Source organism: Tamandua tetradactyla, chromosome 2, assembly GCF_023851605.1.
Source record: "Tamandua tetradactyla isolate mTamTet1 chromosome 2, mTamTet1.pri, whole genome shotgun sequence".
Taxonomy (NCBI): domain Eukaryota; kingdom Metazoa; phylum Chordata; class Mammalia; order Pilosa; family Myrmecophagidae; genus Tamandua; species Tamandua tetradactyla.
In genome coordinates, this window is record NC_135328.1 from 35,898,992 (window position 1) to 35,913,598 (window position 14,607).

The 14,607-nt window shown below is 40.1% G+C and overlaps 1 protein-coding gene and 1 non-coding gene across 7 annotated transcripts in view; one reads left to right on the forward strand and one right to left on the reverse strand.

Moving 5' to 3' along the window:
* Positions 1-14,607, forward strand: part of LOC143668446 (N-acetyllactosaminide alpha-1,3-galactosyltransferase-like 1) — a 125,482-nt gene that overhangs the window by 80,460 nt on the left and 30,415 nt on the right. For 5 of the 6 annotated variants that reach the window (XM_077143220.1, XM_077143222.1, XM_077143224.1 and 2 more), the window contains one exon: positions 4,691-4,738. In XM_077143220.1, the coding sequence (XP_076999335.1) occupies positions 4,691-4,738 (48 nt within the window). Of the gene's footprint in view, positions 1-4,690; positions 4,739-13,501; positions 13,785-14,607 lie in introns of those variants that run through there. The other variant, XM_077143230.1, reaches the window with a different exon arrangement.
* Positions 3,967-4,092, reverse strand: LOC143675393 (U6atac minor spliceosomal RNA). The gene has a single exon (XR_013171618.1). It is a non-coding gene; the product is annotated as a U6atac minor spliceosomal RNA (small nuclear RNA).

Here is a 14,607-nt window from a genome sequence, read left to right on the forward strand (position 1 = left end):
CACCTCCAAAATTCAGCTCACTTAACACACTTACCTACTTACACAGGACAGTTTTTGTTATTTGGTATAGTTTAAATATCTCTGTCCAGGATAATGTTTTTCTTTAGGTTATAATAATCCTCTTTAGTCAACCATGTTTTCTACCAATGACCATTGTGTAAGACCCAGAAATTAGGAAAACCAACCCTCAAAAAGAATGGTGACTTTTAAAAGTTTCTCCACTTGTCACCGTTTATTTTTTTTTTTTTTTTTTTTTTTTTTTTTTTTAAAGAGAGAGGGAGGAAAGGAAGGAAAGACAGAGAAGGAAGGAAGGATGGAAGGAAGGGAAACATTTTTAAACATTTTCTTGTTTTATTATATTTTGTTTGTTTGTTTGTTTTTTACATGGGCTGGGGCCGGGAATCGAACCGGGGTCCTCCGGCACGGCAGGCAAGCACTCTTGCCCGCTGAGCCACCGCGGCCCGCCCACCGTTTATTTTTAATGAAGTTAGGCATGAACAATTTGGATTTTGAAAAAGCGCCCATTTTGGGAAATATCTTAATGAAATGTCTTTTGGCTGAAGACATTTTGTGATACACTCAAAGTTATTTTTTAACATGCTATTTTGAAATAGAGGTTCCCAGAAAGTTGCAAAGACACTAGAGAGAAGTCCTGTGTACCTTTAACCCATATCCCCAATGTTACATCATTTTGATTTATCTATAGTGTTTTTTGAGTTTATCTCTTTGTATAGCTCTTTTAGTAGTTTCTCTAGGTATCACATAATATAACATCACAACCTACTGATTACATTTTATTAGTTAAGTGACGTATAGAAACATTACCTCATGCTACCTTGTTTACCCTCCCTTCTTTATAATATTATTGTCATAAATTCTTCTATATACATTGAGAACATTAGACGATATTGTAATTTTTCTTCATCAAGATTAAATTTGAAAACTCAAATAGAGAAGGAAAGTCTGTTATATTTGCCCATATATTTGCTCTTTCCATTGTGCTTTCTTCTAGACTGATGTTCCAAGATTCCTTCTTTTATCATTTCCTTTCTGTTTAGAGAACTACGTTCATTTAGGGTAGGTATGTCGGTGACAAATACTCTTAGTTTACTTATCTGAAAATATCTGATTTTTCCTTCATTCCTGAAATATATTTTCACTGGATATAGAATTCTGCATTTCTTTTAGCACCTATAAAAATACTGCTCCACTTCCTTTTGGCCTCCTTGTTTTCTGATGAGAAATCCAACTGTAATTCATACTGTTTTATCTCATTGGTGATGAATCATTTCTTTCCTGTTGCTTTTAAAATGTTTTCATCTTTAGTTTTCAGAATTTTTATTATCACATGTGTTTATGCATAATTTTTTTTAGTTTGTCCTGTTTGGAGTTCATTCAGCTTCTTGAAACTTATTGTTTTCATCGGTCACCAAATTTGGGGAACTTTCATCCATTATTTCTTCGAATACCTTTTTCTCTCCTAGAACTCTGATGACATAAATGTTAGATCTTTTGTTACAGTCCCACATATCTCTGAAGCTCTGTCCATTTTTTTCCAGTTTTTTTCCCTCTCTGACATCATTCAGATTTATTCATTTCTATTGTTCTATCTTCAAGTTATCTGATTCTTTCCTCTCTCCTCTCTATTCTGCTGTTGAGCCTATCCATTGAGGTTTTTCTTTGAGTTATTTTATTTTTAAGTTCTATATTTTCCATTTGGTTCTTCATATTTTCTCTGTTTTTGTTAAGAGTTTCTATTCCTTACCTGGGGCTTTTTATTTTTTCACGTTTCAAATGTGTTTGCAATTGCTTATATGAGCACTTTCACAATGGCTGCTTTAAAATTCTTGCTAGATAATTCTAAAAGCTATGTTACTTGACATCTACTGACTGTCTTTTCTCATTCAAGCTGAGATCTTCCTGGTTCTTGATAAGTGATTTTTATTACCTAGCCATTTGGGGTATTATGTTTTGATATTCTGGGTCTTATTACTATTATTATTGTTGTTGTTGTTATTTTTGGCATGGGCAGGCTCTAGGAATCAACCCAGATCTCTGGCATGGCAAGCAAGAATTTTGCCTGCTGAGCCACCATTGCACCGCCAGATATTCTGAGTCTTATATAAATCTTTTCTTTTTGGAGGCCTCCTCTAACACTGGTCAAGCTGGGAAAGGGGATGGTGTTGTCTCATTGTCAGTTGGAGGTGAAAATCCAGATTTGTCACTCTGCCTTAATTGACACACAGAGAGGGAGGGGCTCCTCATTACTGATGAGTGGGGTTGGAGTTCAGGTGCCTATGTGATATCCGCCAATGCTGTAGGAGGACAAATTCAATTGTCAACAATAGTGAAAGTTGTGACTCTCCACCAGGCCATCCAGTGAGGATGGGGAGGCTCCTAGAGTGGAAGTCTAGGCTCTCCACCCGGTTTTTCCTGGAGGGAGCGCTTTCCAGAAGCACAAGTTACTTAAAGTTATTCTTATTTTGCAAAATATCCCAGGTTTATAAAAGGGAAACTGCTTAACAACCTTCTTTTTTTTAAATTAAAAAAATTTTTTTAAACATAACATACAAATACGAACATTCTTACCATATGATCATTCCATTCTTGGTATATAATTAATAACTCACATCATCATCACATAGTTATATATTCATCATCCTAATCACTACTTAGAACATTTGCATCAATTTAATAACTTCTTTTTTTCTGTACTAGAAATTCTGGTGGCCCACCAAGGATCAGTGTTTTTTTTTCCCTCCATTTTTTTACACTAATTTTTAAATTTTTTTAAAAATATAACAACAAACAAGCACAAACATTCTTAACATATGATCATTCTGTTCTACATATATAATCAGTAATTCACAATACCATCACATAGCTGCATATTCATCATCATGATCATTTCTTAGAACATTTGCATCAGTTCAGAAAAAGAAATAAAAAGACAACAGAAAAAAATTCATACATACCATACCCCTTAACCCTCCCTTTCATTGATCACTAGCATTTCAATCTACTAAATTTATTTTAACATTTGTTCCCCCTATTATATTTATTTTTATTCCATATGTTTTACTTGCCTCTTGATAAGGTAGATAAAAAGAGCATCAGACACAAGGTTTTCACAATCACACAGTCACATTGCAAAAGCTATATCATTATACAATCATCTTCAAGAAACATGGCTACTGGAACACAGCTCTACATTTTCAGGCAGTTCCCTCCAGCCTCTCCATTACATCTTGACTAACAAGGTGATATCTGTTTAATGCATAAGAATAACCTACAGGATAACCTCTCGACTCTGTTTGGAATCTCTCAGCCATTGACACTTTATTTTGTCTCATTTCTCTCTTCCCCCTTTTGGTCAAGAAGGTTTTCTCAATCCCTTGATGCTAAGCCTCAGCTCATTCTAGGATTTCTGTTCCATGTTGCCAGGAAGGTCCACACCCCTGGGAGTCATGTCCCACATAGAGAGGGGAAGGGGCGGTCAGTTTGCTTGTTATGTTGGCTGGAGAGAGAGGCCACATCTGAGTAACAAAAGAGGTTTTCTTGGGGGTGACTCTCAGACCTAATTTTAAATAGACTTGACCTTTCCTTTGTGGGGTTAAGTTTCATGTGAACAAACCCCAAGATAGGGGGTTCAGCCTATTGTTTTGGTTGTCCCCACTGCTTGTGAGAATATCAAGAATTCTCCACTTGGGGAAGTTGAATATTCCCCTGTCTCCCAAGGGGACTTTGCAAATACTTTTTTACTCATTGTTCAAATCACTCTGGGACTTATTGTTGCATCACTGTGGACAAACCTACAAAATCTTATGCCCTACTCAAGGTTCCATATACTTATGGTGTTCAATTAAGCTGTCCACATAAGTTATATCAGGAACTGCACAACAAATAAACATTTTTTTGCTTTAGACTCACTCATAAGTTAAAATTTTAAAATATTAATTACCATCTTAAAAACGATGGTTAGATGCCACGAAGTAGGTGGCAATGCCTTAACCATATGCATGTTGTGCTGCCCGAGGGCCTCTTCCATCATTGTCAAGGGGAATGCTAACCTTCTCTCCTTTTATACAACACTTAATAACCTTCTTAATTAAATAGTTAATTTAAAAGTAAAACATAACTTTAGATGTGTCCTGTATTTAAATGAAAATCAAGGTAAACACCTGGACCCCTACTCCAACACCTTCATTTCAACACTTAAAGTACCTATCACCCAGTAAGCCAGTAATGTGTGATAAATGAACTAATTGAATCTGACTTTTTTACTGCTTTGTTAATTTTTAAAAATATAATCCTTTCAAGAACCATACTCTTTCTTGCCTTCAACGCTTTCCTCATTACCTTTTCACCTTATACCTCTTTCCTTGATAAGCCCTTATTCTTTCAGACCCAGTTCACGTATTTCTTCTCCAACTGGTTTCTGTCAACTGCAAATTTTAGATTAGATACCCATTTATATGATCTCAAAGAGCTCTTTTTCTTTATTCCCAGAGTGTACTTATTACTCTGGGCTATCATCACTTATTTAATATAGGATACTTATAGCATCCTGAAGGCAGGACCTAGATGTAAAACCAGCACCAAAGGGTGCCTATCATTTTATAGGGGCTCAAAATATATTTTTTGAATGAATGTATTAATCTTAATAACTTGATTTTCTCTTTGTACCCAGGAATCATCAAGTAGAAGAACCTCAGCTTTCTGACTGGTTTAATCCTAAGTAAGAACAAAAATTCTGCCCACAAAATAATTACAATAACTCAATTTGAAAGAGGAGATGTTTTTCCTTCATCAAAATTGTAGCTAAATGGGAGATTTATAGGAGTTGGAGTTTTTATTTTAAGGTTCTATATACAAACCTAGGGTCTGTTTAGCAAGAATTAGCAATTAAGGGTGGTAATGAGAAAGCTGCCACACTCTACCTGGTTTAACACTCCTGGTTTTATTAGGGGAAAGAATCTCTTTAAAAGCAACACAAAATACCATTAATGACACTTCTTCATTTTGGCATTAACACCCAGGATAGAACCTCATTCTCTTTATGGCTACATAGTCTATTTTAATAGTTGTATACTATAAACTGTTTAACCAATTTCCTATCGTTTTTTTTTTTTAATATTTCTCTTGAGATATCTTCATGCACCATACAGTCTATCCAAAGTACACAATCAGCGATTCACATATCTGGTATTCATCAATATGATCATTTTTAGAACATTTGCATCACTCCAGAAAAAGAAAAAAAAAAGTCCCAAACATCCCCTCCCTCTCACTGAACACTAGTATTGCAATCTATACATTTTTTTTTACCCCTTACCCCCACTATTATTTATTTATTTATTTGTCCTTATTTTTTTACTTATGTGTCCATACCCTGGATAAAGGGAACATCAGCCACAAGGTTTTCACAATCACATAGTCACACCTTTAAAGCTATATACTTATACAATCATCTTCAAGAATCAAGGCTACTGGAATACAATTCAATAGTTTGGTATAGCCTTCTAGCTATTCTAATACACTAAAAACTTAAAAAGGATATCTGTATGCTGCGTGAGAATAACCTCCAGGATAACCTCTCAACTCTATCTGAAATCTCTCAGCTACTGAAACTTTGTCTCATATCTTTCTTCCCCTTTCTGGTCAAGAAAGCTTTCTCAATCCCAGATGCTGGGTCCTGGCTCATCCCTGGGAGTCATGTCCCACATTACCAGGGAGAGTTACACCACTGGGAGGCATGCCCCCACGTAAGGGAGAGAGCAGTGAGCTTACCTGTTGAGTGCGCTTTGAGAGAGAGTCCACATCTGAGCAATAAAAGAGGTTTTCTGGGGGTGATTCTTAGGTGCAACTATAAGTAGGCTTGGCTTCTCCTATGCAGGAATAACTTTCACAGGGGTGCGTCCCAACATTAAGGTCTTGGCCTATTAAATTGGTTGTCCCTAATGCTTGTGAGAATATCAGGAATTGCCCAGGTGAGGAAGTTTAATATTTCTTCCTTTCTCCCCAGTTCCCCAAGGAGACTTTGCAAATACTTTTTTATTCTCTGCCCAAATTACTCTTGTATGTCACATCACCCTAACCTGTACAAACCAACAAGATCTCAAGATTTCATGTAATCATGTGTTCGAATAAACTGACCATACAAGTTAAATTAGATAGTATGTGTATTAGTTAGGGTTCTCTAGAGAAACAGAATCAACAGGGAACACTTGCAAATATAAAATTTATAAAAGTGTCTCACGTGACCGTAGGAACGCAGATTCCAAAATCCACAGGGCAGGCTGCGAAGCTGATGACTCCAATGGATGGCCTGGATGAACTCCACAGGAGAGGCTCGCCAGCCAAAGCAGGAATGCAACTTATCTCCTCTGAGTCCTCCTTAAAAGGCTTCCCATGATTGCATTTAGCATCACTAATTGCAGAAGACACTCCCCTTTGGCTGATCACAAATGGAATCAGCTGTGGATGTAGCTAACGTGATCATAACCTAATCCTATGAAATGTCCTCATTGCAACAGACAGGCCAGTGCTTACCCAATCAGACGAACAGGTACCACAACATGGCCAAGTTGACACCTGTCCCTAACCATGACAGTCCACCCCTTGTCAACTTGGCACCTATACCTTAGATTTCCAAATGAAAACAAAAATAAGCACACATTTTTTCTTTTACCTGACAATACTCAACTGTCCTGCATATAACTGGAAACACATTAAATCTCTCCAGAATAGGGTGCAAATCCTTGGACAACATTCATTCTTAAACTTGATATCTTACAACTTAAATAGTATAACACAAACAAAACAGCATTACAGTCCTCGTTTCTGTAACTGATCACGTGGTCGAAGTTCATATTTATCACTACCTTCTTCCACTACCCATTCCATGTTCCCTTTCCCCTCAGCAAGCACTTCAGCTGGCCGTGGTTCTTTGCCTGGTGGGGTGACCCAAACCTTCATTCCTGAAGTCTCAGAGCCATTAGTGGTCCTGCCTGGATTGTGTTGTTGCAGTTTTCCATTGATTTTAATCACAGGGCATGGTAGTACTAATAGACGCCCCAGGGGATCTCCTATATTCCAAGAAAACTCTTCTTTACCTCCATTATGTAGTTGCAGTCCTACTTCCTTCTGATAGTCAGGGTCAATTACCCCAGACAATAATGTAATTCCCTTCTTGGTGTGTTGATCCAGAGGCATAAGTAGCCCAAAGTGGCCAGGTGGCAATCTTAACTTCCAGTTCAGTGGTATCACTGTTGTTTCTCCTGGAGAAAGCACACCCCGTTTTGGAACTAAAACCTGTAGACCAGCAGAACTCAGGGTAGCAGGGACAGGAAGCAAAAATTTTCCCAGTGGATCACTAGGAGTAATAGTGAGTGGCACCACACCCATTTCCACCCCTTGGTTCCTGGACCCATGGATCCTGGCTATGGGAGAAACAGCACCATACAGTGGACGCTGATTCAGAGCATACACAGCTTCCTGGAGAACATTACCCCAGCCTTTCAAGTTTTTGCCACCTAGTTGGCACCGTAATTGAGTTTTCAAAAGGCCATTCCACCGTTCTATCAATCCAGCTGCTTCTGGATGATGGGGAACATGGTAAGACCAGAGAATTCCATGAGCATGTGCCCATTCCCGCACTTCATTTGCTGTGAAGTGTGTTCCTTGATCCGAAGCAATGCTATGTGGAATACCATGGCGATGGATAAGGCATTCTGTAAGCCCACGGATAGTAGTTTTGGCAGAAGCATTGCGTGCAGGGAAAGCAAACCCATATCCAGAGTATGTGTCTATTCCAGTTAGAACAAATCGCTGCCCCTTCCATGAAGGGAGTGGTCCAATGTAATCAACCTGCCACCATGTAGCTGGCTGGTCACCTCGGGGAATGGTGCCATATCGGGGGCTGAGTGTGGGTCTCTGCTGCTGGCAGATTGGGCACTCAGCAGTGGCTGTAGCCAGGTCAGCCTTGGTGAGTGGAAGTCCATGCTGCTGAGCCCATGCATAACCTCCATCCCTACCACCATGACCACTTTGTTCATGAGCCCATTGGGCAATAACAGGAGTTGCTGGGGAAACAGGCTGACTGGTATCCATAGAACGGGTCATCTTATCCACTTGATTATTAAAATCTTCCTCTGCTGAAGTCACCCTCTGGTGTGCATTCACATGGGACACAAATATCTTCATGTTTTTAGCCCACTCAGAAAGGTCTATCCACATACTTCTTCCCCAGACCTCTTTGTCACCAATTTTCCAATTATGGTCTTTCCAAGTCCCTGACCATCCAGCCAAACCATTAGCAACAGCCCATGAGTCAGTATACAAACGCACCTCTGGCCAGTTTTCCTTCCAAGCAAAATGAACAACCAGGTGCACTGCTCGAAGTTCTGCCCACTGGGAGGATTTCCCCTCACCACTGTCCTTTAAAGACACCCCAGAAAGGGGTTGTAATGCTGCAGCTGTCCACTTTCGGGTGGTACCTGCATATCGTGCTGAACCATCTGTAAACCAGGCCCGAGTTTTCTCTTCCTCAGTCAATTCACTGTAAGGAACTCCCCAAGAGGCCATAGCTCTGGTCTGGGAAAGAGAAGGTAATGTGGCAGCAGGAGTGGAAACCATGGGCATCTGTGCCACTTCTTCATGTAACTTACTTGTGCCTTCAGGACCTGCTCTGGCTCTATCTCGTATATACCATTTCCACTTTACAATAGAGTGCTGCTGTGCACGCCCAACTTTATGGCTTGGTGGGTCAGACAACACCCAACTCATGATAGGCAACTCAGGTCTCATGGTAACTTGGTGGCCCATGGTTAAGCGTTCAGTCTCTACTAAGGCCCAGTAGCAGGCCAAAAGCTGTTTCTCAAAAGGAGAGTAGTTATCTGCAGCAGATGGTAAGGCTTTGCTCCAAAATCCTAAGGGTCTGCGTTGTGATTCTCCTACTGGGGCCTGCCAAAGGCTCCAGACAGCATCTCTATTTGCCACTGACACTTCCAGCACCATTGGATCTGCTGGATCATATGGCCCAAGTGGCAGAGCAGCTTGCACAGCAGCCTGGACCTGTCGCAGAGCCTCCTCTTGTTCAGGTCCCCACTCAAAATTGGCAGCTTTTCTGGTCACTCGATAAATGGGCTGGAGTAGCACACCCAAATGAGGAATATGTTGTCGCCAAAATCCAAAAAGACCAACTAGGCGTTGTGCCTCTTTTTTGGTTGTGGGAGGGGCCAGATGCAGCAATTTATCCTTCACCTTAGAAGGGATATCTCGACAAGCCCCACACCACTGGACACCTAGAAATTTTACTGAGGTGGAAAGCCCCTGTATTTTTGTTGGATTTATCTCCCATCCTCTGACACGCAAATGCCTTACCAGTAAATCTAGAGTAGTTGCTACTTCTTGTTCACTAGGTCCAATCAACATGATATCATCAATATAATGGACCAGTGTGATGTCTTGTGGGAGGCAGAAACGATCAAGGTCTCTGCGAACAAGATTATGACATAGGGCTGGAGAGTTGATATACCCCTGAGGTAGGACAGTGAAAGTATATTGCTGACCTTGCCAGCTGAAAGCAAACTGTTTCTGGTGGTCCTTACTAATAGCTATTGAGAAAAAAGCATTTGCCAGATCAATAGCTGCATACCAGGTACCAGGGGATGTATTGATTTGCTCAAGCAATGATACTACATCTGGAACAGCAGCTGCAATTGGAGTTACCACCTGGTTGAGTTTACGATAATCCACTGTCATTCTCCAAGACCCATCTGTTTTCTGCACAGGCCAAATAGGAGAGTTGAATGGGGATGTGGTGGGAATCACCACCCCTGCATCTTTCAAGTCCTTAAGAGTGGCAGTAATCTCTGCAATCCCTCCAGGAATACGGTATTGCTTTTGATTTACTATTTTGCTTGGTAGGGGCAGTTCTAGTGGCTTCCACTTGGCCTTTCCCACCATATTAGCCCTCACTGCACGAGTTAGAGAACCAACGTGGGGATTCTGCCAGTTGCTCAGTATGTCTATGCCAATTATACATTCCGGAACTGGGGAAATAACTACAGGATGGGTCCGGGGGCCCACTGGACCCACTGTGAGACGGACCTGAGCTAAAACTCCATTGATCACCTGGCCTCCATAAGCCCCCACTCTGACTGGTGGTCCAGAGTGACGTTTTGGGTCCCCTGGAATTAATGTCACTTCTGAACCAGTGTCTAATAATCTCCGAAATATCTGATCATTTCCTTTTCCCCAATGCACAGTTACCCTGGTAAAAGGCCGTCGGTCTCCTTGAGGAAGACTTAGAGGAAGGTCAACAGTATAAATTTGTGGCAGTGTAACAGGTTTCTTCCCCATAGGGACCTGGCCTCCCCTTCATTCAAGGGGCTCAGGGTCTGTAAACTGTTTCAAGTCTGGAAATTGATTAAGGGGCCGTGATTCTGTGTTTTTGTAATTCAGGTTAGACTTCTGTTCCCTTGACCTAGAACTCTTTTGTTTATACAGCTCCAACAAGAATTTAGTAGACTGCCTTTCTATTGTATTTCTAGGCACCCCATGATTTACTAGCCAATGCCACAAATCTCTGCGTGTCATATAATTTTGATGCCTCCTTTGAGTTTGTTGTCTATTATAATACCCACGTCTACCCTGTCTTTGGTGATTAAGTGCTGCCACCTGGCTTCTGCCAACTCGGGATCCTGTCATCCCCATTGTGTTTAAGGATTCCAGCTCAGTGACAGCAGTTCCTACAGTAATATCTGACCTACAGAGAATTGCAACCACAGAGCTCTTGAGGGATGATGGTGCTAGTCTCACAAACTTATTTCTCACTGTTCTGGTAAAAGGTGCATCTTCTGGACATTCCTGGGGTGTAAGAGCAGGCTTTGCATGATAAATCCACTCTAACATCCCAATCTCTCTAAGCCTCTGGATCCCCTCATCTACATTATACCAGGGCAGTTCTGGCATTTCAACCTCAGGTAATGTTGGCCACCTTTTGATCCATGTTTCAACCAACCACCCAAACAAGCTGTTAACACCTTTTCTAACTGCTCTAGCTATAACATTGAATGCAGAATCTCTGCTTAGTGGGCCCATATCAATAAATTCAGCCTGATCCAGCCTTATATTCCTCCCACCATTATCCCACACTCTTAAAATCCATTGCCACACATATTCCCCTGATTTCTGTCTATATAAATTGGAAAACTCACACAGTTCTTTTGGAGTATAACGTACCTCCTCATGTGTGATACTTTGTACCTCACCTTTAGGGGCCTGTTGGGACTTTAGTCTAGTTATAGGTCTAGAAGAAATGAGGGGTGGTGGGGGTGGGTCATGAAAAGAATTAGAAATATCTTCCAAGCCATTTGCTTCAGGGCTTTCATTTGCAGTTTCATCTGGTGAAACAGGATTAATAACTCTAGGGCTAATCCCTTCAGGAGGAGGTTGGGTGGCCAATTCCTCAAGGCAGGCTGAAGGTGGGGCGGCTATGTCCTCAGGGCAGACTATTACAGGGTTATCTAAAGAAGGCTCAGCATGGTCTAGGGTTTCAACCTCACCCCCAACATCATTATCAATCCATATGTCACCATCCCATTTTTCAGGGTCCCACTCCTTTCCAATCAATGCCCTCACTTTAACGGCAGACACCATGCAAGACTGAGATTTCAGTTTACGTTGTAAAGTTGCTACTCTAACAATAAGATTCTGAGTCTGATTTTCAGAGATCTCAAGTCTACGGCTACAGGAAATAAAATTTTCCTTGAGGATACTCATAGAAACCTCTACATCTTTCAGACGGCACTTAAGCTTCTTGTTTGAAGCCTTAAGCCCATCCCTTTCACCCTTTAATGCAGACAGTGTATCTAACAACAACCAACCAACATCTCTATAACTCTTATTTCTACAAAACTCTGTAAAGGTGTCAAGAACATTATCCCCCAGAGTCTGGCTTCGTACAAGTGAAGCATTAGGAGAATCGAATGATGATATTTTGACTATCTCCTTTGCCAACTCAGTCCATGGATTGGGAGTGTCATTCTGATTATGGGAATCAGAGTCCTTAGTGTCTCTGAGCCCAGTCAGAGTAGAAAACCATTCATAAAAACCCATTTTTAAGATTCTGTTCCTTAAGAACCACTCCTGGTACCAAGATGTATTAGTTAGGGTTCTCTAGAGAAACAGAATCAACAGGGAACACTTGCAAATATAAAATTTATAAAAGTGTCTCACGTGACCGTAGGAACGCAGATTCCAAAATCCACAGGGCAGGCTGCGAAGCTGATGACTCCAATGGATGGCCTGGATGAACTCCACAGGAGAGGCTCGCCAGCCAAAGCAGGAATGCAACTTATCTCCTCTGAGTCCTCCTTAAAAGGCTTCCCATGATTGCATTTAGCATCACTAATTGCAGAAGACACTCCCCTTTGGCTGATCACAAATGGAATCAGCTGTGGATGTAGCTAACGTGATCATAACCTAATCCTATGAAATGTCCTCATTGCAACAGACAGGCCAGTGCTTACCCAATCAGATGAACAGGTACCACAACATGGCCAAGTTGACACCTGTCCCTAACCATGACAGTATGCTACCAAAAATATAAACCTAGCACCAAATAAATACCTCATCCTTTCATCTCACAGAGAAGTTGAAGTTTTAAAATACAGACTATATCCTTTACCTTGTATTCTGATTTACCTTAGTCCTACCCAGATCAGCTTCAATCATAACTCTAGTGGAAGTTTGATCACTTTTTTAACAATTGTTGTATGGGATAATACTGACTCATAGCTTTAGGGCTGTAACTCTGAGTCTTAGATTCACATAAATACCCAAAGTTCCAGGAAATGACCAGGTTATACACAAATAGTTCAGCATCTCAGAATTTAGAAATATCCTATTGGTTTTGTATCTTTTACATTAGTGCAGATAATGTTTCAGTGAATACATTTGTGCATATATATCTGTACTTGTCAGGTGAATTTATCCTATGGCTAAATTCCTAGCATGGAGTCATTAGTTAAAAGATGTAGATATTTTAAATTTTGATTCAGGTTGCTAAATTGTCCTCTAACGTTTGCATCACCTTATTTTCTCTTCTACAGTGGATAAACTTTAGTAATATTTTTGTTATTTTATTTACTTGTTTGATATTACTTTAGTAATTATTGGCAAAACTGTCAGTTGACATACCTCAAGTCAATTTGCATTTCTGTAACTATTATTGAGTTTGAACATCTTTTTATGTTTCTATATCACCTCACTTGAATCCCTTCTCCATATTTATATTTTAATGGACCTTTTAATGGTGTACAATATTAGATTAATAATAATCTTAGTTCATGACTTCCTCTCATTGGTTCAGGCAAAACCTATGCATATTATTTGCTTCCATGTTTATTCTTAATGAGACAAAATTGCAATCATCAGTAACTTCAATATCTAGCTTTGTGTCGTTCTGATAACCTCACTTTGTCTCCTTCCCCAGCCTCCTGCAACAAATCCTGAATCGTGGTTCCTCATCCACTTGCTTTTTGTTTTAGAATTTTAATGAGATATATTCACATGCAATACAATCCATCCAAAATGTACAGCCAATAGCTTTTAGTTTAATCACAGAGTTGTGATATCATTATCATAATCAATTTTTGAACATGTTCATTACTCCAAAAAGAAAAATCCCATATCTCTTAGTAGTAACCTCTTAATTCCGCTATCTTTCCACAGCCCTATGTAACCACCACTCTAATTCTGTCTCTATAAAGTTATTTATATTTACACTTATATAAATGGAATCATAATATGTTGTACTCTGTGTCTGGTTTCTTTCACTTAGTATAATGTTTTATTAAAATTATTATTTTTTTTAATTAGAGAAGTTGTAGTTTTACAGAAAATCATGTAAGAAACACAACATTCCCATATAGCTCCCTGTTGTCGACACTTAGCATTAGTGTGGTACATTTGTTACTATTGATGACAGAATATTAAAATATTAATGTTAACTATAGTCCATAGTTTAATGAGGTGCTTTTCCCCTATAGTCTCTGTGCTGGTTTGAAACTATTATGCACTCAAGAAAAGCCATGTTCTAATCCTGATCCAATCTTGTGGGGTCAGACCTATTGTTTAGGGTGGGAAATTTTGATTGGATTGTTTCCATGAAGATGTTGCACACTCAATGTGGGTATGGCCTTTGATTAGATGGAGAGGTTGACTCCACCCATTCAAGGTGGGTCTCTATTAGTTTACTAGAGCCCTTTAAAAGGGGGAATATTTTGGAGAAACCTCAGATGCAGATGCAGACACTTGGAGAACAGTTGCTTCAGAGCAACAGAGATGCTTGGGGTGCCAACAGAGAGGGAAGATGCCTAGCAGGGACGTTTGGAGCCCAGCAGACAATGCCATGTGCCTTCATATGAGATGCTAAGCAAGCCAGAACTCAAAGTTGTGTCCTGGAGGAGCTAAGTGAAGACCCACAGATGCTTAGAGAGGAAACCACTGGCATCAGAAGCTGGAAGCAATGGAACAAGAAACAAGAACCAGCAGACACCAGCCATGTGCCTTCCCCTGTGACAAACATTGGCCTTTCTT